The 26,161-nt window shown below is 45.4% G+C and overlaps 1 protein-coding gene across 1 annotated transcript in view; it reads left to right on the plus strand.

Annotated features, from left to right (window-relative positions):
• LOC101046937 (BOS complex subunit NOMO1) overlaps window positions 1–26,161 on the plus strand; it is a 65,065-nt gene that overhangs the window by 23,711 nt on the left and 15,193 nt on the right. Inside the window, exons 10-24 of the mRNA XM_039477769.2 lie at window positions 491–596; window positions 775–925; window positions 6,129–6,303; window positions 7,664–7,805; window positions 8,894–9,025; window positions 10,580–10,716; window positions 12,569–12,656; window positions 15,607–15,670; window positions 16,238–16,333; window positions 19,201–19,419; window positions 19,507–19,589; window positions 20,493–20,652; window positions 20,796–20,922; window positions 23,169–23,282; window positions 24,409–24,536. Of these exons, the coding sequence (XP_039333703.1) occupies window positions 491–596; window positions 775–925; window positions 6,129–6,303; window positions 7,664–7,805; window positions 8,894–9,025; window positions 10,580–10,716; window positions 12,569–12,656; window positions 15,607–15,670; window positions 16,238–16,333; window positions 19,201–19,419; window positions 19,507–19,589; window positions 20,493–20,652; window positions 20,796–20,922; window positions 23,169–23,282; window positions 24,409–24,536 (1,922 nt within the window). The remainder of the gene's footprint in view (window positions 1–490; window positions 597–774; window positions 926–6,128; window positions 6,304–7,663; window positions 7,806–8,893; window positions 9,026–10,579; window positions 10,717–12,568; window positions 12,657–15,606; window positions 15,671–16,237; window positions 16,334–19,200; window positions 19,420–19,506; window positions 19,590–20,492; window positions 20,653–20,795; window positions 20,923–23,168; window positions 23,283–24,408; window positions 24,537–26,161) is intronic.

Genomic DNA, 26,161 nt, shown 5'->3' on the forward strand with positions numbered 1-26,161 from the left:
AAGGACCCGAAGGAAAGATAGGAGGGGGCATGTGAAACTTTGCAGAGGTGGAAACCACAGGACTGATAGATGCTGGAGGAGCAGGGAGCGGGCTTCCAAAGTGATGCTGGGGTATGTGTGGGCGACTGGAAGAAGATGTGGTTCACCAAAATGGGGGCATCTGGAGGGGAGGAGACAGCACAGGGACATTTAGAGGGTCTGGGGCATTTAGAATCCTGAGTCAATGACCTTTTAACTTAGGAAGTAAGTCTCTAGACTTTTTCTGGTCTGCTGTTTGACACACAGCAGTGTGTTGGGAACACAACAGAGAAGACAGATGTGGGTAAAATGAGAGGCATCCCAGCTGGCACACAGCACCGGGGGTCTGGGGGTCGGGAGGTGGGCAGCAAGGGCAGACATGGTAGGCGATGGCTGGTGCAGCAGAAGGCGGCTTCGTGGCTCTGGCACAGGAGCACCTTCGAGCACCTTCTTCCTGTTCTTTGTTTTCTAGCCCGTGTTCCATGTCATGGGGTTCTCCGTCACCGGGAGGGTCTTGAACGGACCGGAAGGAGATGGTGTTCCAGAGGCAGTAGTCACCCTGAATAACCAAATCAAAGGTGGGCTGACACACCAGCCTCAGGCTGAGGACCAGTGCTCTTTTGGATCACAGAGGGAAATGGAAAGGAACTGATGACTATATGAAAACATGGCAGCTTTTGGTCTCAAGTATTCTGGTGTACATGTAAGTACAGTTGTTCTTGGCTTATCTTCTGTTTGTGTGTTTTTGTTTTATAGTCAAAACAAAAGCTGATGGCTCATTCCGCCTGGAGAACATAACCACAGGGACATACACCATCCACGCTCAGAAAGAGCACCTCTACTTTGAAACGGTCACCATCAAAATTGCACCGAATACCCCTCAGTTGGCTGACATTATTGCAACAGGGTAAGCTTATTGTGTGGATTTGGAAGCACCAGCGTTTAGGCTGGCGGCCGGTGGAGAAGAAAATGAACTATGATCTGACTGTGTATCTTTGCTGAGCTTCAGGACTTAAGAAAGAGTAATTCTTTCTTTCTTTTTCTTTTTTTTGAGATGGAGTCTTACCTTGTCACCCAGGCTGTAGTTTAGTGGTGCCATCTCAGCTCACTGCAACCTCTGCCTCTCAGGTCCAAGTGATTCTCCTGCCTCAGCTTCCCAAGTAGCTGGGCAGTACAGGTGTGCCCCACTATGCCCAGCTAATTTTTGTGTTTTTTAGTAGAGACAGGATTTCACTGTATGTTGACCAGGCTAGTCTCAACTCCTAATTTCAGGTGATCGGCCCACCTCAGCCTCCCAAAGTTCTGGGATTTCAAGTGTGAGCCACTGCACCTGGCCAAGTAAGATTAGTTCTAAATCTTACAAACTGAAGGTACTGACACGTCGAATGCTTAATGAAAAATCCCTTGCTTCAAGTTAAAATGGGCTTGTTAAACTAAAAAAAGGTCTTTCTTGTCTGATCTTTTACGGGACCCCTCTTTGCTTAATTTTGAGAACTTTGGAAAATGGTATTGTTGGTTGAGAAAGCTTATTGGAAGATGCTTCAGGTCATTGGTGTAGTTCTTCCTGCTTATAGTTACTCATACTCTTAAGTACAGGCGGGGACATCTTTTGGCTGAATTCCTGTGGTTTTACCATCATCTGAAGCAAAATTGTATAGAGCCAAGAACTCGGGCTTTGGAGTCAGATCCCAGATCCACCTGCCTGTAACCTGCAGAACAGCTTTGGACATCACAGTGGCTCACAGAACAGTAGCTTAGAAGGAGAGCACAGGGTCCGCTTGGGAGAAGCGAGGCATGAGCCAAGTCAGGCAGTCTCACAGCGGCACTACGTGGCTGAGGGTGTGAAGCTGGGTGCTGCTGGAGCAGAATGTGCTGGCAGGTGAAGGAGATGATGACAACTCCGCCGGGGCACAGGGGCTTTCTCCTGGGGCCAGGGAGCCATGAGTGTTTTTGAGCATCAAGATTACAAGCTTCAATTATTATTTTCAATAGGGCATTCTAAAAACAATGGCATGGAGGAGAGTGGGTTTGAAGGGGACAGGACTTGGGCACAGGAGGTCTGAAAGCAGTGTCGACAAGGGCTTGTCTTGTAGGGAAGTCAAGGACAAACCAGTGGGATATTTAGGGTGAGAGGTGTGGTGGCTGGGGACAGAAACAGGAGCCCGTTAGGTGATGAGGATTCAGTTTTGGTCACATCAGTCTGTAGGACCACTAGGTGGAGCTCTTCAACAGGTGCTTACATGGATTGTAAGTCCTGACGATTTGGCTGCAGGTGGCAGCCGGGACCTCAAATATGTATGTACAGGTAGCATTAGAAAGACAGTAGGCTAAAAACAGAGTACCACGTGGCGCAAGGGGGGCCTAGGGAACTTGAGATCATAGGAGCTAAGAAAGTAAATAAGTAAATTTGGGGTGCGAGGTAGTGCCTGACAAGGAGGTCCAGGGAGTGGAGCCCTGCAAAACACAGTCCGCTGGCTTGATCACTGAGGAGACCACAGTGACCTTTTCTGTAGACAGATGGAGGTCGAGGTCAAGGAGTCCAGTGGGGAATGGAAGACGAGGAAGCAAATCACTCTCAGAAAGTAATTCTTGGATATAAGTCCTACCCCCTTCCAGAAACACTTTGCGCAACTACTGTGATGGTGGTGTGAGAAATGCTTGGTAGCTAATAATTAATCGTGCTAACATTCTAGAGATAGGGCTTTCACCCTACCAGGCAGACAGACTTAAGACAAATACATGTGTGGCCAGGTGTGGTGGCTCATGCCTGTAATCCATCCTAACGCTTTGGGAGGCAGAGGTGGAGTTTGAGCCTGGAGTTTGAGACTAGGAGTTTGAGACCAGCCTGGGCAACTTGGCAAAACACCACCTCTACCAAAAATACAAAAATTACCTAGTCTCATAACCTGGTCTAAAAATAATAAATAGATAAAAATTTAAAAATAAAATAAGATTAATAAGATTTTAAGGCCAGGCGCAGTGGCTCAAGCCTGTAATCTCAGCACTTTGGGAGGCCAAGGTGGGCAGATTGCCTGAGGTCAGGAGTTCGAGACCAGTCTGGCCAACATGGTAAAACCCCATCTCTATTAAAATACAAAAAATTAACTGGATGTGGTGGCGTGTGCCTGTAATCCCTGCTACTTGGGAGGCTGAGGCAGGGGAATTGCTTGAACCAGGGAGGTCAAGGTTGCAGTAAGCCAGCATCATGCCACTGCACTCTGACCTGGGAGACAGAGCGAGACTCCATCCCAAAAAAACAAAGATTAAAAAAATAGACAAATACATTTGTGATGCCAAATTATGGCAAGTATTGTGCAGGGAAGAGACGAGGGAATTGCAAGAAGACATGATTTAGACTGGGTGCTCTGCAAGGCTCTCTGGGTTGCAGAGTCTAGAGAAGACTAGAAGTTAGCTAAATAAAGACCTTCCTTAGCAGAGGAGCAGCGTGCTCAGAGGCCTGGACAGGATAGGAAGGACCTGAAAGGCAGTCTGCTGCTGGAGGAGATGGGTGAGGTCAGGGAGCTCTGGGGCCTTGTAGCCCTGCTTTGGGATTGGGCTTTGCTCCCTAATTCAGTGGAAACCTGTTAAGAGTTTTCAGTTGACAAGGGAGTGATAGGGATCATGGCACTTTAAAAAAGTTTGTTTTACTTCCTGGCTGCTGTGTGGAGAATGGATTGGAGGGAAGCCATGGTGTGAACAGAGGGACCAGATAGGAGGCGGTGGCGATTGTCCAGAGGAGATATGGTGGTGGCTGGGCCCAGGGGGCTGGCAGGGGAGGGAGCCAGGAGAGGATGGATTTGGTAGGTCATATAGAGAAAACACCCACAGGCCTGTGCTGTTGAGGTTTCAGATTTCTTATTTGAGCCACTGGGTGGGTGGAGGAGATGCTGTTTACAGAGATGGAAGAAATATTTATTTTCTCCTTTAAAGTAGAGTATTTGGGTCAAAGAAAGAAAAATAGCAATGAGCATTTTTGGAAAATCTCCTATCTTTTTTTTTGGTCAACATAGTACATTTGCCTTTTCAGCACACTGATATTTCTTACTATTTCTCTTCCTTTTTATTTTTTTGAGGCAGAGTCTCGCTCTGTCACCCAGGCTAGAGTACGGTGGCACCATCTCGGCTTACTGCAGCCTCTGCCTCTCGGGTTTAAGTGATTCTCCTGCCTCAGACTCCTGAGTAGCTGGGATTACAGGCACATGCTACCACACCTGGCAAATTTTTATATTTTTTAGTAGAGAAAGGGTTTTGCCATGTTGGCCAGGCTGGTCTTGAGCTCCTGATCTCAAGTCACCCACCTGCCTTGGCCTCCCAAAATGCTAGGATTACAGGCTAAGCCACCATGCCTAGTCTTCCTTTAAAAAAAAAAAAAAAAATTACTCGATTTATTTTAAAAACAAACTCTTTGATTTCTGTCCAAGTGACTGTGAAAATAGAGTTATCTCAATATCCACCAAGATTACCAGTTTCTGAACATACATGTATTAAACCTGCTGAAAGAATTTATTGGTACAGATCAATTGTTAAGGGCTTCAGTATAATGGAACCATCTTCTACCACCCTTTTGGTTTATTTTTCCAAACTAAGCCAGTATAGGTTTGAGGTTTAGTGAAAATAGGCACTTCTTTTTAATAGCAGTATGAGCCAATACAGGTCTTATGGTTCAAATATTTACAACTTAAGGAGGCAAAGAGATTTGGTAGGAAATAGACAAGGTGATGTGTCCCCTGGCAGGTACACAAATCCAGAGACTATGAAAGGTTCTTAGGAATGGTTCTCTCAGTGTTTGCTTCCCATCCTTTTACTCTGAAAGTTCACAGTAGGGAAATGTGAGAACCAAAATGCATATTCTAGGTCAGGGATTGGAACACTTTTTCTGTGGTGAGCCAGAGAATAAATATTTTAGGCTTCATGGGCCATATGGTCTCTAAGACAACAGCTGAGATAGACAATTTGTAAATGAATGGGCAGAGCGCAACTAAACTACATTTTTAGACACTGAAATTTACATTTCATACAATTTTTATATGTCATGAAGTATTATCCTTCTTTTGTTTTTTTTTTCTTTTAACCATTAAGAGTATAAAAAACTTTTTTTGGTCTTGCGTTTCATACTCTGAAGAAATGACTGTTTTTCATTATTCCTAGATTTCACATACATAATCTTCCACCGATTCATTGTTTTCCACTGTTTTTTATTTGAGGCTGAGTGTTAGTTCTGACATTTAATGTACCCCTAATTGTCAGAATCCAACATTCTTTATTATCTTTATGTCAAAAGTAACTAACTTTTATGTAAAATGATTCTCGAAGGTTCTTTAAGATGAACAGTTGAAAAAACAACTGTGGCCTCCAGCTAGGATGTATTATTGCACTGTGACACACCAACTGCTTCAGAAGTGAAGACCAGCACTCCAGCGATGATGGTCTTTGTAGAAGTGCCTTTCACGGATTTTTCGAGGGGTGCCGTGCATGACCTTACTCCTCATTTAGAATCTCAAATCGGAGTCATTACCTTAATAGGGCTTTTCAGTTATAAGTTATGTTTGTGCGTTCTACCTCCCAAGGAGTTCCATTTTAGCTTTGCATTTTTAAACTTAATTACCTTTTCTGTTCCAATCTCTCAGTTTGCTTTCGTCCATGCATTATATATAATCACAAACAAGGAAGGCATCTGTGATGATCCTGCCTTATTTGATGGCCTGGTTAATGCCACAGTTTCTTAACGCAGCTTAGAGCTTTTGCTTTTAGGGGCTAGCCTACATTCACAGTCCAAGGCTGCTCCACTGTCAATGATCCAATTACCTGAAACGTTTTTATTATCTGCAGATTTTCTTAGAATAGCTTCTGCAGTGGGGGATTGCTGATGTCACCCGGAACACACAAACAGCCCTTCTACGGGCCCCTGTTCTGTAGAAAGAGGTCCAGTCTTCCTCCTGAAGGTTGCAGTTTAAAAATAGAATCATTTGGACTGCATTGTGTCTTTTCATTAAGATTAAACTATTCTCAGGAACAAGAGCTGGGAGAGAGCTACATCTTTTTTGGTTGATAAGAGCCTTTCGTGTTATAATTGAGTCCTCATGCTGGAATGAATGGTCTTCTCTTTGCAGGTTCAGTGTCTGTGGTCAGATATCAATCATTCGCTTCCCCGACACCGTCAAGCAGATGAGTAAATACAAAGTTGTCCTGTCATCTCAAGACAAGGACAAGTCTTTGGTCACCGTGGAGACTGATGCTCATGGATCATTTTGTTTTAAAGCAAAACCAGGGACTTATAAAGTTCAGGTGCGATTTGTTGTTTTAGATTTAAAATGTTTTGAGAAAAAGCAGTGATTTTTAGAAGTGTCATTAGCTAGAAGGGAGCATTCCAGTTTCCAACTTCTTGTTTTTAAGTTTTTACAATCCTGCACCAGTAGAATAGAGGCAGATAGGCATCCAGTGAAAAAATAGTGCCATCTGCCTCTCTCTTCCAGTCATGGTGTTTATTAGGTTTGTATCAGGCTGCCAGTCAACTCCTCCATCTTCAGGCTTCTGGCTGCTGTGGAATATCGATGAGTCCAAGGGGAGACCAAAAATGAACTCTATTAATGGGAGTTCAAAAATGGCCACAGTGCGTGGCTTCTAGGACCGCAGGCCAAAATGGAGCTTCCCATTTCCTGCTTTGCCCTGACTTGAAGATGGCTGGGCAGGGACCATGCGACTTATCCATTGAAGCAGGCCGAGAAGGGAAGATGCTCTGGCCTTGATCTCATCACCATGGTGAAAACCCAAGCCACAGCTGGCCCAAGCAAGCAAGAGACAGGACAGAGCAGAGGTCAGCCCATCATGCCTTTGAGTGCAGTGGCCCTGCCCTAGGGGAGAGACTGTTTCTGTGGGCTCTCACCCGTCAGATCAGCAGCTGCCCTTCCTCCCTGTGGAAGGGCAAATAACACAAAGGGAGAGGGCCGGAAAGTTTCCCAGCTAGACTCTGCTCTTCTCTAGGGCAGAGTGGGGTCCCTCCCTCTGTGGGAAACGGAAGGAGATTACGTTCTCCCTGCTTCCACAGAATAACATGGTGTGTGAGTTGACAGCTGCCTTTATTAAATGGTAGCTGGCTTTTTGCAAAGATGTTCACATTGACAGGCCTTTAGAAGCCCTTTCGGAAGCATAATGGACTTTTCCAAGGAAGGGCAGTGTCATCTTGACTGGTGTGAAAGAGTTGACCGCTGCTCCCTTTGCCTGTTCCTCCTCTTAGCCATGAAAGGCATACAGAACAAAAGGAAGAAGAAAATGACTTAATTCCACCTGTGTCATCCACATAGTCTGAAGCCAGGAAAAGTGACTGGGATGTGGTTTGATTTCCAGTATATAAGTAGGGCATGTCACCTTTGTGTGCCTCTGTGGGGAATTAGGCCAAATAGACTTTTGTACAGATGCATGGATCTGTTGAGGCTAATTTTTCATCTGGGTAGAACCGTGTTTACTTCACACGTGTTATTCGTGGATTTGTTGTGATTGTAAAATCAGCCTGGAAATGAACCTTTAGCCTTCAAAATCTCTTTAGCCTTGGACCCAAATGAACGTTCAAGTGCCCCATAGGTCAAGGGGAAGACCCCCCCCCACCCCGCCGCATGCAGCCTCTAACGTTTCCTCCGTGTTTCTGCAGGTGATAGTTCCTGAGGCAGAGACCAGAGCAGGGCTGACATTGAAACCCCAGACGTTTCCTCTTACTGTGACTGACAGGCCTGTGATGGATGTGGCCTTTATACAGTTTTTGGCATCAGTTTCTGGGAAAGTCTCTTGTTTGGGTAAGATATCAGTGGAGAGCAAGAACACCTAGTTTCAAAGAAGTCAGCAGGTAGGGGTGGGATCTTGGGAAACTTTTCCTCATTAGGGATACTGAAGATAAAAGTAGACCCTGTTCCTGGAGACTGGCTTTTGAGTGTCCTTATTGCACATAGTTCTATCTGAATAATTGCCACGGGAATCACTAGGAACATTCTCTTGGAGTATTTCTGCTTTGGCTCCTAGTGGAGCACAAAGGTTTCTTTTTTCCCCTCTCTGACTGTGCAGAGAGGATGGAATCAGGCCCAGTTTTCATTCCTGGCTCAGTGTCTTAATAGCTGTGAGACTGCATTTTACTTGTCCAGCCTCAGTTTTTCATCTTTAAAATGGGAATGCTACCCCTCTTGAGGTTTTTAATGAGGCTTCAGTGTGCTCATGTCAAGAGGGAGTGCAGCACAGTGGCAGGGCACAGACTCAAACCAGACTCCTTGGGCTTTTGACCCCTGTATGTGTGACCTATGGCAAGTTACTTAACCTCTCTGTGCTTTTGAGTTCTTCATCTGTGATACGGAGCTAGTAATAGTACCTCACAGGGTCGTGAGGATCTAATGAGTTAGAGCGTGTTTAGCTTTTCGAATAGTGCCTGGCCCACAGAAAGAGCCATGTAAATCTTTGCTATCCTTATTAATATTATCATCATGCTAGAGGGCTGAGATCTGTGCCTGGTTAAAATGGTGATTCAGTGACTGTTTTGTCACTTCCTGGCCTTTTCTCTGGCTCTTATTGGTGCTCCATGCATGTTCCTGCCCCATTTCATCTTGCCTCCCACATAGGTGCTCTATGAAAGTTGGTTTCCTTTTCTTGTCTTCACTGGCTCACATAGGAGTGTTCAACAAATGAGGGGGCCACTTTCACCATCGGTGCCTTTGTTGTCTGCTACGGATCGCCGACATGGCGGGAGGCTTCTTGGAGTCAAGTCAACACATGTTAGCTTGAAAGAAGGCCTCCCACCACTGTCCCTTAGGAGCTCAGCAGTAGCAAGAAGCTATTACATAGGCTTAGGATTCGAACCTGGGCTGGGTCACATGGGGCCCTCTTCTTTCTCATGCAGATACCTGCGGTGACCTACTGGTGACTCTGCAGTCACTGAGCCGCCAGGGTGAGAAGCGGAGCCTCCAGCTCTCCGGCAAGGTCAACTCCATGACTTTCACCTTTGACAGTGTGCTCCCGGGAAGATACAAAAGTAAGAACTGGCTTCTTGCAAAGATGTCCACATTGACAAGCCTTTAGAAGCCCTTTCGGAAACATGATGGACTTTTCCAAGGAAGGGCAGTGTCATCTTGACTGGTGTGAAAGAGTTGACCGCTTTCACAGGATGTTGATGCAACATCCTGTGGCCCTCACACACTTCTTGTCTTTGTAAGCTTTCCAAGACCCAGGTCTCACATCGTATTATGACCGTGTACCTTTCCTGGTTTAAGTCTTCTTTGCCTCATGGCCTTGACTGTGCATTATTTAGCGTTGGACAAACATGGAGGAGTCTAGACTCTGAACTGACTGCCACTTTGTCAGCACAACCCACTGGCTGCTTCTGTTTAGGGAGGGTCCCCCAATGTACAGCATTTTGTTTCTGAAGGCCAGAAAAAGGAGTGTGAAATAGTTCCACTGATGTCTTCTACTAACTTAGCACCAGTACTGGTGCTGAGTACTGACCATGGCAAGGTACTGGAGCTCCCCCAAACTCAGTTTTCCCATCTGTAAAATAGATGTAATTGAACCTTTCTGCAGAACATAAGACTAAATGAAGTAAAATTTATAAAGCCTCTTAGGCAGAGAGCCAGCTAAGTAACAGGTGCCCACAAATGTTAGTTCCCTTTTCCCTGCCCTTCTAAGGAAGCCGCTTCTCGCTTGTATTTCTGCTTTTTCAGAAATCAGCTTGGAGCTACTGGCAGTGGGCAGCTTATAAAATGGACTGCTGTTTCTGGAATTGTATTAATATTTTCTGTTACAGCAGGGCTTGGCAGGCAACAAAAACTGCCTGCCTGTTTTTATAAGCATAGTTTTCTTAGCCTAGCCCGTTTAGTTATGGATTCTCTATGGCCGCTCATGTGTAACAGTGGCTGAGTCAAGTGGTTGAGACCAACAAAGTGTGTGGCCTACAAAGCTGGAAAGAGTTACAGAAGAATCCGTGGGTCCCCGAATGCCTTACTTGCGCCCTGATCTTACAGGCCCCATTGGATTTCTTTCTTGATGATGTAGTAGACATTGGCTCTAGTTTTCCTTTCTTTCTTTCTTTCTTTCTTTCTTTTTTTTTTTTTGAAATGAAGCCTCTCTCTCTCACCCAGGCTGGAGTGTGCTTATGCGATCCTGGCTTATTGCAGCCTCTCTGCTTTCTGGGTGCAGAAGATTTTCTTGCCTCAGCCTCCCCAGTAGCTGGGATTACAGGCGTGCGCCACCATGCCTGGCTAATTTTTGTATTTTTAGTAGAGATGGGGTTTTGCCATGTTGCTCAGGCTAATCTTCAACTCCTGGCCTCAAGCTGTCTGCCTGCCTCGGGCTCCCAAAGTGCTGGGATTATAGGCGTGGGCCACCATACTCGGCTCCTGGTTTTCTTTAGCAGTCATTTATTCTAAGCACTGCTACTTATAAATATACATATGTGTTTATTTCTGTCTTTATGTCTACATACCCACCCGGTTTTTAAAATTAATTAATTCATGATCGTTGTTTGTGCTGGCGTGCAGAGGGGTGGTGTGCTCCACGCCCATGTGCCTGTTTTTGGTGTTTGCTTTTGCAGTAAGCATCATGCATGAGGATTGGTGCTGGAAGAACAAGAGCCTGGAGGTGGAAGTGCTGGAGGATGACGTGTCTGGTGTCGAGTTCAGGCAGACGGGCTATATGCTGAGATGTTCCCTGTCTCACGCCATCACTCTGGTATGTGCGGCTTACAGAGAGTCTCTTATTTGGAAAAAATGCTTACCTTGTGGATATCAAGAAAGACTAATATGCCAGGAATATGGTAAACATAGTTAACTCAGGTTTCCTTTTCTGTGCCTTGACTTGCCCACCTGTTAAGGAAGGCATAATCGGGAAACATTTATAATCTCTCAGTGGAAGGACCCCTGTATTTAGGAGGTTTTCTTGTCCTGGCCCCACATTAAATCTGGCTGGTGTTTTGGGGTGTTCTTTGCTATAGTGCAGAGCATGCTGACTTTATATTCTTAGTAATAATAGCTTTGGGTAAATTCATTTACTGCTTCTCAGCCTCAGTTTTCACTAAAAATTGAGATCATAGTACCTATTTCTCAGCATTATGTTAGGGCTTAAGTGAACCTCTTAGGTATTAAAGTGTCCTCGGTGTACACTGCTCTTATTTATTAAGATGCTGCCAAGTGAGTTTCTCTGGTTTATGTATTTGGTGTTTTTCTTTGAGATAGAGTCTTGCTCTGTTGGCCAGGCTGGAGTTAACACCACGACCTTTGCCTCCTGGGTTCAAGCGATTCTCCCACCTCGGCCTCCCAAGTAGCTGCTATCACGGGTGTGCACCACCACATCGAGCTATTTTTTTTTTTTTTTTTGTATTTTTAGTAGAGACACGTTTCCACCATGTTGGCCAGGCTGGTCTTGAACTCCTGACCTTGAGTGATCCACTCACCTCGGCCTCTCAGAGTGCTGGGATTACAGGCGTGAGCCACTGCGCCCTGCCTTCTCTGGTATATTTATTCCAGCATGGAGGACGAAGCTGTAAACAGGATCTTAGTCTCTTGACTGTGGACTCTGTGGCCTGAAAAGCAGTGTGAAATGGGTTTCAGGAGCACTATGTCGATCCCTTCATGAATTTTCCATAATGTTTTGATGTTGAGCAGTGGCAGATGTCATTGTCAGGTCTTAGTTTCTCTGTAGAGAAACTGAGGCAAATGGTAATTAAGTGACTACTGATGTTGAACACTAGAAGAATTGAAACTGGTGTTTCAACAGCCCGCTGCGCTAACTGCTTAATTACAAACACTGGACAAGCTGGTTTCTGACAGGAGATAGGTTAGTATCTGGCTGATAGTAAGTGATGGAGATTTAGGAAACCTTTCCCTTTCAGCAATGGAGTGGATTTCCAGCTCCCTTATACTAAGACCCATTTTTTGTTGTTGTTGTTGACACTTCCTTAACCCCTTCTTTATCTCCTACCACTCTTCCCTCACTGGCTGGGCCCCAGCCTCAGTGGTCCTCTCCAGTCCCATACCAAGCTCACTCCCTGCTCGGGGCCTTTGCACACACTCTCTCCCCTGCCTGAATATTGTATCTTCTTCAGAAACACATGTCATTAGTTTTACCTCCGCATTCAGGCTGCAGCCCTAGTTCAGGAAGGATGTGCCCTGGAACCAGTGAGCTAAAGACCCCTAGGTGGGAATTGTTCCTCTCTTGCTTCCCTGTTTATTTTCATAGCTTCCTTGCTTACCAGCTGAGATGGCTAATTTATTTGCTGACTCGTTGATTTTGCTTTCCTGTATTAGAACATAAGCCCTGTGAGAGCAGGAGCCATGGCGGTGGCTCCCAAGGCCCAGCCTTGTGTCTGTCACATAGCAGGTGCTCAATAAATATTAGTTGATTGAATGAAAAAGAGCACGCTTTTGTTGGAAGTTTTGGGAGGTTTTAAATTTTCCTGTGGCACCCAACTGCTCAGATGATTAATGAGCAAAACAGATGACTGGTTTGGAAAGAGAAATATTATTAGTCATCTTGGTGTCTCCATCTCTCCTACTAAGTCATCGTATTGGCTTTGCTCCCTTAGGAATTTTATCAGGATGGAAATGGACGTGAGAACGTGGGGATTTATAACCTCTCCAAAGGAGTTAACCGATTCTGCCTGTCCAAACCTGGTAAGTTTGGAAGGATTGATGTGCTACGAATTAAAAGAATGGACAGGCACCAGAGGATGGTTTTGAAGGCATTTTTTCCTACCTTGGTTCTGTTTGCATCAAGCTTTCAATTTCAGCGTGTTCAGTCTGCTCTTATTTTTCTGTCTCTCTTGGGTTTGAATTGCATAGAGACTACTGGGCCCTTTTGCCTCTAGAAATATACCATTGGGCAATGACCTCTCTTTAAGGTGCTGTCTTAAAAATTGAATCAGTGGCTTCTGTCTCTCTCTCTCTGTTTTCTTTTTTCCTTTCTTTTTGAGATGGAGTCTTGCTGTGTCACCCAGGCTGGAGTATAGTGACTCGATCTTGGCTCACTGCAGCCTCTATCTCCTAGGTTCAAGCGATTCTCCTGCCTCAGCTTCCCGAGTAGCTCAGATTACAAGCACCCGCCACCACGCTTGGCTGATTTTTGTATTTTTAGTAGCGATGGGTTTCACCATGTTGTCTAGGCTGGTCTCGAACTCCTGACCTCAAGTGATCCGCCCAGCCCGGCCTCCCAAAGTGCTGGGATTACAGGTGTGAGCAACTGCACCCAGCCCTCTCTCTTTTAAAAAACAGCTTTTTTTAGAGGCAGAATTTTCATATCATAAAACTCACCTGTTTAAGATATACAATACAATGATTTGTAGTCCATTTACCTAGTTGCACAACCATGGCCAGAATCCAGTTTTAGAGCTGTTCATTACCCACAGTGTAAGATCCTCTGTGCCTGCTGAAAGTTCATCCCTGTTTCCAGCCACAGGCAACCACTGATCTATTCTCTGTCCCAATGGATTTGCTTTTTTTGGATGTTTATCATATAGGGTTGGTATTTTGTCTGGCTTCTTTTATTTAACCTATCTTTGAAGTTTATCTATGTCATAGCACATATCAGTAATTTGTTGTGTTACATTGCTGCATAGTATTCCTATGTATGGTTATATCACATTTTGTATATTCGTTCACCAGTCGGTGGATATTTGAGTGATTTCTAGTTTGGCCCTATTATGAATAATGTTGTGGACATTCTTGTACAAGTCTTTGTGTCTATATGTTTTCATTTTTCTTGTTTAGATACCCAGGGATGGAATTGTTGGATTGCATGCTAAATTATGTTTAATTTTTAAAGAAACTGTCAAATTGTTTTCCACAGAGGCTGTGTCATTTGATATTCCCACCAGCAATGCATGAGGGAATCTGGTTCTTAACCTCCTTCACCAACATTTGTTTATCTCGTTTTATTGTAGCCATCCTGGTAGATGTGAAATAGTGTCTATATTGGTTTTATTTTGCATTTTCCTAATGAATAATTCAGTGGCTCCTCCCCTTGGTTCCCAAGATAAAATACAAACTCCTTAACTTGACCTTAGCTCCTGTGTAAGCCAGCCCTGTATGCCACTGTCTCTCGTCCAGCCACTCTGTCCTTCTGGGTGTCAGTTCAGCTGCCTTTGGCTACACTTCACAAAATCCATACAGCAGTGCCATCAGCAAGTGGGCGTTCATTTGGCTCAGTAAAGAAGTGTGGCAGTGTGTGGCTGCCAGGTTGGGTTCAGCCGCTGGTAGATGGTAGAGGTGGTGTCTTCGTGATTCTTTAGGCCTTTCCCTTGTATTTTTTGCCTTATGTTTTCAAAATGGCTATGGTTAGAAAACTTAGTTTGAAGGCGAAAGACAAGGAGGGGGCAGGCAACCATTTCCTCGTGCCGTCGCCTCCAGTAAGCTGCTTGTCTGTGTTATTGGCCAGAACCATGTCACATGGTTACTTCTCTTGCAGGAGGGGCTGGGATAGTTGGATGCGCTGCCCAGGGCTGAGCATGTTGCTACCATCAATGTAACCAGGGCTTGTTCTCAAGGCAGGAAGGAGGCCTGCTGAGGAAACACTCACCCAGCCTGTGAGGCAGATGCTGTTCTCTGTGGACATGTCCTCCTGTCCCTCCTAGCCAGGGCATTCTTACCCATCAGTTCAGTATTGCTTCCCTGGGGGAAGATGGCCTCTAGGGCCCTTAGACCTGCCTCCTACACTCTTGCCCTCAGCACTCACTTCTGTCCCCTTCTTGCATGTGCCACAATTGATTTTTTTTTTATTTGTGGCTGTCACATGCCCTCTTCTCTCTGTGGATGGTAAACTCGATGAGGACAGAGACCACTGCTCTGTCATACCCCACTGTGTATCAGTACCTAGGACAATACCTGGCCAGGAAGAGGCACTCTGTCAATAGTTGTTGAATGAAAGACCAAACAATTGAATGGAGAAACCTGATCTTTTCTTGTTTTTTGGATGGTAACTACTCGGGCTTTTTGAGTGCAATGAAAACAGCAGGGTAGCTTGAACTAATTTCAAGTTTTTGTAGAAAATGTGGCCAAAATATTGGTTAATGATGATTTAGGGGAATCCATTGTTACTCCTTGTATCTTCCTGAAATTGACTGCATTCCTCTGACAAGTGATGAAATACGTCGCTACTCAGAGCGTCCTCCCATAGAGACTCATACTTTTCTGGGGCTTCCCTGAGTCCTTGCCTCATTTTTAGGAATATTTATAGGAAGAAATTGAGGCTGTGCTTATCTCTTGGATCCTTAATAGAATCTTTTAAGTAGAAAATTGTCCTCAGTCCAATTTGCAGTAGCAGTGTACTTCTGTTCCTTCTCATTCACTTGGTCTGCGCAGATTTAACTACTATGAGCTGTTACGTTATGGAAAATGAAAACTGTGTGCTTGTGATTGGGCCATTATGTGGATTTGGTGATTGGTAAGAAGCCGTCACAAGCAGTGAAAACGATGCCTGCCCAGTATTTCTGATCCCATTATTGCTGATCTGTGATACCTTTGAGTTTTCACATGCAAAGAGCTGCCTGCTGTTGGATTTCAAATGTCAGAGTTGCTCAGTGTAATAGATGCCGTTCTCCGAAAATTGCTTTTGATTTCCTTTCTGTAGGCGTGTACAAAGTGACCCCTCGCTCCTGCCACCGGTTTGAGCAAGCATTCTACACCTATGACACGTAAGCCCGGGAACTGAATGCTTTGTGTGTTTGTGTACGTTCCATGGGGGAGAGCCAGTGTGCTTCGCTCCTCCCTTTACTTCAGAGAACAAAAGGAATTTTTCTGGTTTTTTTTCTGAAAGAGGCAAGGTTAGGTCTTCAACAGAATTTCTGGATAAGGGTTTTAAGACACTTGGATTAGTTACTGAGGAATCAGAGAGAGGATCTCTTTCCTAAGAATTCTGTAACCCCAGGATAGAGGGTTGTGTTTTTGAAGTGGCGAAAATAGAAGCTCTGTTGACCCTCCCAGCCCTCGCTGATGGGCATCTGTCAAGCTCAAGTCTGCCATTTTTATATTTTTACAGATGTGTGGGTTTCACTGGGAGTTGGAAGTGTAAAGTTTTGGAGTGGAGGATTAGTTTACTCTGTAAAATACTTCTGTGGATCTCCAGAGTTATTTGACCCCAAGCTAAGAGCAATTTTCTGTAGTAAATTTAGGGTCAGGAAGGATGCCTAAATAGGGTATTGCTGATGATCTTCCGCGAGTCAGCAGGTTCTAGTGTTTCCTTCATCTTCTTCGATTTATAGGTCTTCACCTAGTATCTTGACGTTGACAGCCATTCGCCACCATGTCCTTGGAACTATCACCACCGACAAAATGATGGATGTCACTGTGACCATCAAGTAAGTTGAGCGTTCTGCGCTGGGCTGAGAGTGGTGGGGGAGGGTGTGGATGAGGCCTGGAGGTCTCTAATAGACTCTGGAAATTAGTTTTGATTTCCTATCTCTAGATGTGTATACAAGTGGCCTTCCTTCTCTTATAGGACATCATCGTAAATTCCGAGCAGCCTTCCTTGATCCTTTTATTTCCTGGTTCAGAAATTACCTGTGGGTGAGGAAGGGTGTTATGACAGCTTGTTTCAGTGTCTTCAGTTTCTGTTTGAATTATTTGTATTTCTCATCTTTGCTAAGGAAAAAAATCTCTGGGGTTTGTGCACTGTATTTGAAGTGTTTTAGCAAATTAAAAAAAAATTGCCTATTCTTCTTTAGACCTTTGCTTGAAGGCTTGGGAAGTAGAGGACACCTGGTATAAGAAAGGGTCATGAGAGAGGAAGTATTTGAAAGGCAAGTCCCTCACCAAGGGTCACGTTCATGTGAATGTCGCCTCTCAGGGAATTTCTGCAGCATGGTGAGGTGCCTGTGACACCTGCGTTTTCTTGAGAAATGAAAGCGTTTTGGCAACATGACTGTCTTTGTCAAGTAGAATGGGAATCGGAGTCACTGTCTCCTCCCTGCCTCTGCTTGAAGTCACCTGTCCAGCTCTGTTTACGTCTTTCTGTCTGTCGTCTGTTTATCCATCCTTCATCCCTGCAGAATATATGATGACTGAATAACTCAAGGTCTTCAGTGTTTAGGCACTGGGCTTATGAGACCACAGCTCTTGCATTCAGGGGATTGACAGTCTCATGGGGGAGGCAGACAGTGGTAGAGCTACATGCAGAACTGTAAAATGATGTCTGTGCTGAGTGCTTTGAGCTTGACCTCAGGGGCATGTGGGATAGGTTGGCTGCTTGGGGCCAGGCCACATTAAGGTCCTTAGTCTGTCCCATGACGTAATTGACGTGTTTTATGTAGAGGGATGACTTTTTTCTTCCTAAAGGTCCCCTTATCTGCTGAGTGGTGAACAGGCAGAAGAGGGCTGAAGAGTGGGGGCGGGTGGAGATGGGGGAGGTGATGGGGGCCCCAGCTAGACTGGTGGCTGTGGAGATGGAGAGCGGCAGACCCGTCAGGGGGTCTTTGAGGGACTGAGTTGATGACACGTGGCACTAAAGTGACCACTGGGTCAGGATGAGAGAAATGTCAGGGGTACCCCTGGTTTCTAGTGATGGGGAGCCAGGGTTGTAGCTGGGGGTGGACTTGCTGAGTGTCTGTTGTGGGCCCAGAAGGTGCCTGGTGCTGGCATAATGCCATTTACTGTCTTCCTGCTTGGAAAGTATAAATTACTGATGGGACTAGCAGTCTACCTTCTTACCAGTAGTGACTCAATATAACCTCCTTTCAGCTTGATTGCATTCATTTTTGTAACTTCAAAAGGGTATTTGTGTTGCTTGTGCCAGAGGTTGTATGGAATGCATCTTCCAGCTAGACAGAGCCACTTGGATCCCCCCGGGATCTCGTACTTAGACCCAAAACCTGACAGCTGACACTGCTCTCCATAGAGCCTCTCTGTGATCTTCCCTGATTTAGAAACGGCAGCTTGCTCTTTCTCCTTGTTCCTTGATTATTTTTTCTCTTGCACCCCATGCCCAACCAATTCGTCAACAAAGCCTTGTCTTTACAGTCAAAATATATCCGGCATCTAGTCCCTTCTTACCACGTAGTCCCCAGCCATCTTCTGACCCCTTCCTGGATCACTGCAGCAGCTTCCCAGCTGGCCTTCTCTTCCTAACACACTGCCCTCAGCCGTGATCTAACGCCTTCCTGGATCACTCCAGTAGCTTCCCAGCTGGCCTTCCCTTCCTCACACGTGGCCCTCAGCTGTGGTCTAACCGCTTTCTGAATCACTCCAGCAGCTTCCCAGCTGGCCTTCCCTTCCTAACATGTGGACCTCAGCCGTGGTCTGACTCTCCCCCTGGACTGCTGCAGCAGCTTCCCAGCTGACCTTCCTGTTTCCGCCATTACTTCATGTGTTCTTCATGAGGCAGCAAGTGATTCTTTTATTGGCGGAGATTATACCATTCCTCGACTCAAAACTCCAGTGGCTCCAGGTTAACACCAAGCCTGCGAAGCCTCACTCTGACACCTGCTGCCTCTTGACGGCTGTGTCCCTTCTATGTGCCCCTTTATCCCAGGCTGGGCTGTTCTTGCTGTTGCTTGAACATCTGAGTGAGCTCTCTCTCCAGGGACTTTGCACTTGGCATCGCTTTGATTGAGTGACTCTTTACCCAGAGAGCTTCATGGCACGTTCTCTCCCTTCAGACTTTTGCTCAGTGTCACCTCATTAGAAAGGTCTTGACTGTCCCTTTCATGTAAAGCAATGCTCTGGGCTCTCTGTCCTCCCACGCTGCTTTTTCTTGATTGCACTTATCCTCTGGTATTATGTTTGTGTTTATTTTCAGCCCCTTCCCACTAAAATGTGGATTCCACCAGGGTAGGGAGTGTGGTCTGTTTTGTCGATGCTGTATCCCCAGTGCCTAGTTCTCTATCAGAGCAGTTCTCAGTGAAGATAGAATGAAGGAACAGAGGATGGTATCGTGGAGAAAACGCCATGTCTTACGTGGAAACTGACAGGCTTCTATCCAGTCATCATAAAATCAACGGTATTTCATTCCAGCTCAAATCTACCAGATACTGCCACCATCACTGCGAAATTCAGTTTATTTTTTTGTTAAACTACAAGTTTATTTAAAACAGAAGACTCCACCACTGTGGCGTTCATGATGAGGTGTTCAGTTTTTAACTCACAAGTCCATTCTTGTAGAAAGATCAAATTCCCACTGACCACAGGTTTACTCAACCACGTCCCAGGGACCGCCATCCCTCTCTTCCAGGTCTTCCATCGACAGTGAACCCGCCTTGGTGTTAGGCCCTCTGAAGTCTGTGCAGGAGCTGCGGAGGGAACAGCAGCTGGCTGAGATCGAGGCCCGCAGACAGGAGAGGGAGAAGAACGGCAAGGAGGAAGGCGAAGAAAGAATGACCAAGCCTCCCGTGCAGGAGATGGTAGATGAGTTACAAGGCCCCTTCTCGTATGATTTCTCTTACTGGGCCCGGTAAGCTCTCTTGTGCATTTCCCTACAGTGTCCTCCATTCTTGGGGCAGACAGGACCCACCAAACTGAAGTATATTCATTATTTTAGGTCTGGAGAGAAAATCACTGTTACACCATCATCTAAAGAGCTGCTCTTTTATCCCCCTTCAATGGAAGCCGTCGTCAGTGGAGGTAAATGTCAGCCTAGCAAGCAAATGTCACACACGCCTTTGCAATTGTTCCCTCGCCTGCATTTACAAATAAATTTATGTTGTTACAGTGAAGCCGTCTTTGTAAGCCACCTTACATCCTCTCTGCACACAGTTGTTACTGTTGGTTGGTTGGTTGGATGGATGGATGGATGGATGGGTGGATGGATGGATGGATGAATGAATGATTTAGATAAATAAAAGTAACTTTTGCTATAAGAATTTAGTTGATCTTTTTGGAAAAGGACTTGGTTTTCTTTGACATTATCAGGTTGAAACCAGAAGGTAGGTGAAGAGCAAAACCGCAGTGATGATCTTTGATGATCTTTCTGTTGTTTTTCAGAGCATGATAGGAGGGTGTTTTTGTGTGTGTGTGTGTGTGTGTGTGGGCGGGGAATGGACGATTGAAATGATCACGTGAGGAGTATTTGTCTTTTGCTAACTTATCTTTTTTCCCAGCACTATGGCTTCAGTAGGTTGTGGTCATTACGCGGTTCGTGTTTGGAAGTTGAGTGTTTTGAAAAGCGTGACTTCCAGTAGGCATGCCCTTTGGGGCAGTCTTCCTCAGTGGGTCCTCTGGAGGCTGAGCAGCACAGCCTCCTGTCTGCTGTAAAGGGTTCTCTCCTGATCTGTAGCCTCCTGAAGAGTAGTAGTAAAAACCCGTCTTCAGCATTTTTTTAGTCTCTTGCTAAAGTCTTGGCATTGAGCAAGGCTTTTCAGGGATGCAAAGAGGCTTGGGCTGTATCCTATTATTGAGCTCCCAGGGGTATTAAATAACCAAATTTGGAACTAGCTTCTAATATCAGTATTGGGAAGCCCCCAGCCAAGAGGCTCCTGTTTCTTTGTAACCAAGCCCCATCCTTATGTTTATTTCTTCCCCTCTTAGAAAGCTGCCCAGGGAAGCTGATCGAGATCCATGGGAAGGCAGGCCTGTTTTTAGAAGGCCAGATCCACCCTGAGTTGGAAGGAGTCGAGATTGTCATCAGTGAAAAGGGGGCGAGTTCGCCCCTGATCACAGTCTTTACCGATGACAAAGGTGCCTACAGGTGAGCCCAGGATAGAGACGCGTTTGCCTGGGATCAGCATAGGAGTCCACCAAAGAAACTGGTCCCACATTTCCTTGGGCTTGGTAAGGCTTCCTGTGGGTGTGAACAAAGTCACTGGTCACATTCTGCTTTGTCCTATTCAGTGTCGGCCCCTTGCACAGTGACCTGGAGTACACGGTGACCTCACAGAAGGAGGGCTACGTTCTGACTGCAGTGGAAGGAACCGTTGGAGACTTCAAGGCCTATGCCCTGGCAGGCGTAAGCTTTGAGGTAACACTCTATTTTACAAAGACAATTATATTGAGGTATAATTAACATGTAATAAACTGCACAGAAAGGGTACAGAGCGATAGTCTTGACCTATGAATGTACTGATGAAAACACCTCCACAGTCAAAATAGTGGGCACATCTGTGACCCTCAAGATTTCCTGCCGCTCCTTGGTAATCCCTCCCTCCCACAGTTCCACTGAGCTGATGATCTGTTTTTCGTCACCATTGATCAGTTTGCATTTTTGAATTTTTGTAGGTTGGTGCAAAAGGGATTGCAGTTTTTGCCATTCAAAGTAATGGCAGAAACCGCAATCCCTTTTGCACCAACCGATATGTAAATGGAATCATACAGGATATACTTTTTTGTTTTGGTCTGTCTTCTTTCACACAGCATCATTTGGAGAGCTGTTGACTTGAGCATGTTTGTGTACCTTCTGGGAAGTAGTTGAAGCTTTCATCCATAACCATTCATGTTGAAGGACACAGATTGTTCTGAATGAGGTGTTAGCTGCCTAGCTCTCTTCCACCAGTCCTTCTTGGGAAGAAGCGTGCTTTGATTGTGCAGAGTGGGTCTAGAGATCGTTGAGAAGGAATATTTATAAACCATAGGCCAAAGGAAAAGAGTAAAGTGACAGATTACATCTCATAAAAATTTAAAATTCTATATTGTTGAATTTTTGAACCAAATTGAAAGATATTCAAACTGGGAAGAAATGTTTGTATCATAAAAAATATTCTCCCCACCGCCCTTTTTTTTTTTTTAAATTGAGACAGAGTCTCACTCTGTTGCCCAGGCTGGAGTGCAGTGCTGCGATCTCGGCTCACTGCAACTTCTGCTACCTGGGCTAAAGCAATTCTCCTGCCTCAGGCTCCTGAGTAGCTGGGATTACAGGTGATGGCCACCGTGCCCGGCTAATTTTTGTATTTTTAGGCAGGTTTTGCCATGTTGACCAGGCTGGTCTTGAACTTCTGACCTCATGATCCACCAGCCTCGGCCTCCCAAAGTGCTGGGATTGCAGGCGTGAGCCACCAGGCCTGGCCAACACTATCCCCATTTTACAAGGAGCTCCTAAAGTTGGTAAGAAAGAGACAACATGCTAGAAAAAAAAATGAACAAAGGATATGAAAAGGATATTCATGAAAGTAACGCAGGTGACTAATAAATATAGAAACACTAAGCTTCCATAGTTACTGAGGAAATGTGCAAAGGAAGTTACCATCGAAACACTGTTTTGGGGGATTAGACTTGCCGTAATTAAGGCAATCTGTATTTTTTTTGTAAGTGTGGGTTTTCCCAAGCATAAATAATTTATGGGACTCTAAGTAGTTACAGCCACTTTGGAATGCAGTTTGATAGTATCTTTCTGAATTTACAGAGCGTATATCCAACAATTCTACTTCTAGGAATTGATTGTTCAGGGGAAAAAAAAGGCCAAGTACATAGAGATACATATTTGGGGATATTCCGATTGTCTCTTTTGTACCAAAAAATAGGTGGCTGGCTTGCTGGCTGTGATTTGTCAACCCCTGCCTTATAATGCTACCCGGTAGTTAAGAAACAGGGAGGCAGGTTTCTGTTGGCTGGCAGAAGTGAAGCAGGATAAATTGTTGAGGAAGAGAGCAAGTTGTAGAACTGTACACGTAACATGGCATTTTTATTTCATCTTCTCCACCCACTCAATGAACTTGCCAGTCTGTGAACAGCAATACACACGTAATGTTTATAAGATGTGTGTGGGAATAGAAGGAGTTCTGGGCTAGGCATGGTGGCTTGTGCCTCTAATTCCAGCATGTTGGGAGGCCCAGGCAGGTACATGCTTGAGCCCATTAGATTGAGATCAGCCTGGGCAACATGGTAAAACCCATCTCTACGAAAAATACAAAAACTTAGCTGGGCATGGTGTCGTGTGCCTGTAGTCCCATCTCCTCAGGAGGTTGAGGCTGGAGGGTTGCTTGAGCTTGGGAGGCAAAGGTTGTAGTGATCCCACATTATGCCACTGCACTCCAGCCTGGGCAACAGAGCAAGATCCTATCTCAAAAAAAAGTTCTGGAAGGCTACACACCAAACTTTTAAAACTTACAACATTAGTTACCTGTGGGGAGGAAGATTAGGTCCCCTGTCCTCCTTTGAGTAACAATAAAAGAAAAAAAATGTAAAAGAATGACCTTTTGGCTTGTGGAATTGTTATCTTCATGGTTAGTAGGAGTTTAACCTCGCTCTCTGGTCTCGCCTTCTCATCCCCAGATAAAAGCTGAGGATGACCAGCCCCTTCCAGGAGTCCTCTTATCCCTTAGCGGTGGCCTGTTTCGTTCCAACCTCTTGACCCAGGACAATGGCATTCTGACGTTCTCAAACCTGGTAATGTGTTCTGCAATTTCCCGCCTGCCCGTCTTCCCTCAGAGAGAGCCAGGATGTGGCGTGCGAGACTTAGCGTTGCTTGACAACATGAGAAGATGAAACCATTGTGGAGCGGTTTCAGTTTTGTGGGGGAACTACAGTAGTTAAGAGTATTGCTCTTACTCAAACTTCATGCTGCTGATTCATGTTCCCTTCATGTGCACCTTTCGTTTTCTGATCACCTGCTTGTCATTGAGACTGTAATTAATTACCCTGGCCACAGAGGCTCCCCTCTCAGGCTTCGTCTTGTTTTGCCTTGGAATCATGTTTATGATGCCGAGTCTTGTTGGGTGGTTAGCTTGTGTTTCTTCTGAAGATCACATTCCACATGGTGGGAAGAGAGCAGCAGTTTTTCTTTTGAGATGCAGTCGGAGGCCCTAACTGGTAGGGATTCAATTAGCTGGTCATCTTGTCTGTCGTGGTAACAAAGTGGCTGTGGTGGGACTACCACAGACCAGGCAGTGGGGCATCTGAGCATGCTGCTTTGCAGTGATGCGTACTGCTCCTTACTTGCTGTGTCCTATCAGGCAAGTTACTTTGCTTCTTTGAGTCTGTTTCTTTATTCATTAAATTCAAATACAAGCCAGGCCTGGTGGCTCATGCCTATAATCTCACTGCTTTGGGAGGGTGAGGTGGGAGGATTGCTTGAGCTCAGGAGTTTGAGACCAGCAATATAGGGAAACCCCATCTCTACAAAAATTTAAAAAATTAGCTGGCCACGGTGGTGCATGCCTGTGGTCCCGGCTACTCAGGAGGCTGAGGTGGGAGATTTGCTTGAGCCCAGGAGGTTGAAGCTACAGTGTTCTGTGATCTTGCCACTGCACTCCATCCTGGGGGACAGAGTGAAGCCCTGTCTTTAAAAACAAATGTGAAATATGACTTCTACCTCGCAGAGGCGATGCAGGCAGGTGATACTGGCAGCTGCCATTGTTAGAATTGTGATTGTAGAGAGAGGGTTACCATTTCTGGCTGCCTGGGAAGCCATGGCGCTCCTGTAGTGTAATTCTGGTCCATCATGACCTTTGCCCCCCACTTTTAAGCCATACCTAGATATGGCTGCTGAGGCTCTATGTGATTATCTTGGCAGAGCCCTGGCCAGTATTACTTCAAGCCCATGATGAAGGAGTTCCGGTTTGAGCCATCCTCACAGATGATCGAGGTGCAGGAAGGCCAGAATCTGAAGATCACTATCACGGGGTATCGAACCGCTTACAGGTATGTGCCCCCGCCACCGAACTCTCTTCCAGGGCTGGGCTGGTGAATCACATTCAGGCTTCTGTTGCCTGGAGATGCACCCCAGGCTTCATATTGATTTTAACTGGGAGGCAGGGGAGATGAGATACTAGGGCAAAGGAGTTTTGACTGCTGCCTTTTTGTCCTAGTAGCTCAACCTGGTGGTTCAGTCTCAAATTTCCTATTTTGAAATTAACTTGAGAAAGCCTATTGAGTTACCGAAAGCTTTTATTTATTTTTTATTTTTTGAGACAATGTTTAACTCTTCTTGCCCAGGCTGGAGTGCAGTGGTACAGTCTTGGCTAGCTGCAGCCTCTGCCTCCTGGGTTCCAGTGATTCTCTTGTCTCGGCCTCACAAGTAGCTAAGAATACAGTTGCCCACCACCAGGCCTGGGTAATTTTGTATCTTTAGCAGAGACGGGGTTTCACTGTGTTGGCCAGGCTGGTCTCAAACTCCTGACCTCAGGTGATCTGCCCGCCTCCCGAAGTCTTGGGATTACAAGTGTGAGCCATCAGGCCTGGCCACTTTTATTTTTTAAAAAAGTTTCAAACCTGAGTTTTTTTTGTTTTTGTTTTTTTTTTGAGATGGAGTTTCGCTCTTGTTACCCAGGCTGGAGTGCAATGGCGTGATCTTGGCTCACCGCAACCTCCGCCTCCTGGGTTCAGGCAATTCTCCTGCCTCAGCCTCCTGAGTAGCTGGGATTACAGGCACGCACCACCATGCCCAACTAATTTTTTGTATTTTTAGTAGAGGCTGGGTTTCACCATGTTGACCAGGATGGTCTCGATCTGTTGACCTCGTGATCCACCTGCCTCGGCCTCCCGAAGTGCTGGGTTTACAGGCTTGAGCCACTGTGCCCGGCCCAACCCAAGTTAAATTATTAAAAGGAGGCAGTGTGTTCACTTGAGTAAAACTTCAAAATGCTGAAAAGACTATAGTGTAAAGTTTCCCCTCTGTCCCGTCTCTCAGCCACCCGAGTTCTTCTTTTGGGAAACAACCAGTACTTCCAGTTTTTCTGAATGTTTCCAGCTATAGGTAGATAGATACACATTAGTGTCTGGCAAGCCGCAGTGCCTCACACCTATAATCCCAGGACTTTTGGAGGCTGAAGTGGGAGGTTCGCTTGACTCCAGAAGTTCAAGACAGCCTAGGCAACATAGCAAGACACCCTGTCTCTACAAAAAACTAAAACTAAAAAATAAAAATGATACACATCTATAGATAGAAAGACATGTACATATATACGTGTATATACACAGACATATAAACAAAAATACATATATTTGTATTTTTTGTACATGTTCACAGAATCACATTACATGAAGAGTAATCGGAAAGATTGGGTGTAGAAAAATGCACCATTTTCAGCTGAATATGTGGAGTGAAAGAGGAATTGAATTATTTCCATGTTATTGAATGCTCCATTATTTAAAATAAAGCCCAGAAAGAAGAAAATGAAGCTTAGTCTTCTTAAATTACAGTTTTCCAGAGCATTCCTCAAAATGTATTAGAAGAGAAATTGATGACAGCTTTTCACTCTGGCAGGAGGGATAAGGTGCAGTTTGGAAGTGGCCCGGCCACATCGAATTGCTTGGGTCACTGGGGC

The sequence above is a fragment of the Saimiri boliviensis genome, chromosome 12 (genome assembly GCF_048565385.1).
Source record: "Saimiri boliviensis isolate mSaiBol1 chromosome 12, mSaiBol1.pri, whole genome shotgun sequence".
NCBI classification, from domain to species: domain Eukaryota; kingdom Metazoa; phylum Chordata; class Mammalia; order Primates; family Cebidae; genus Saimiri; species Saimiri boliviensis.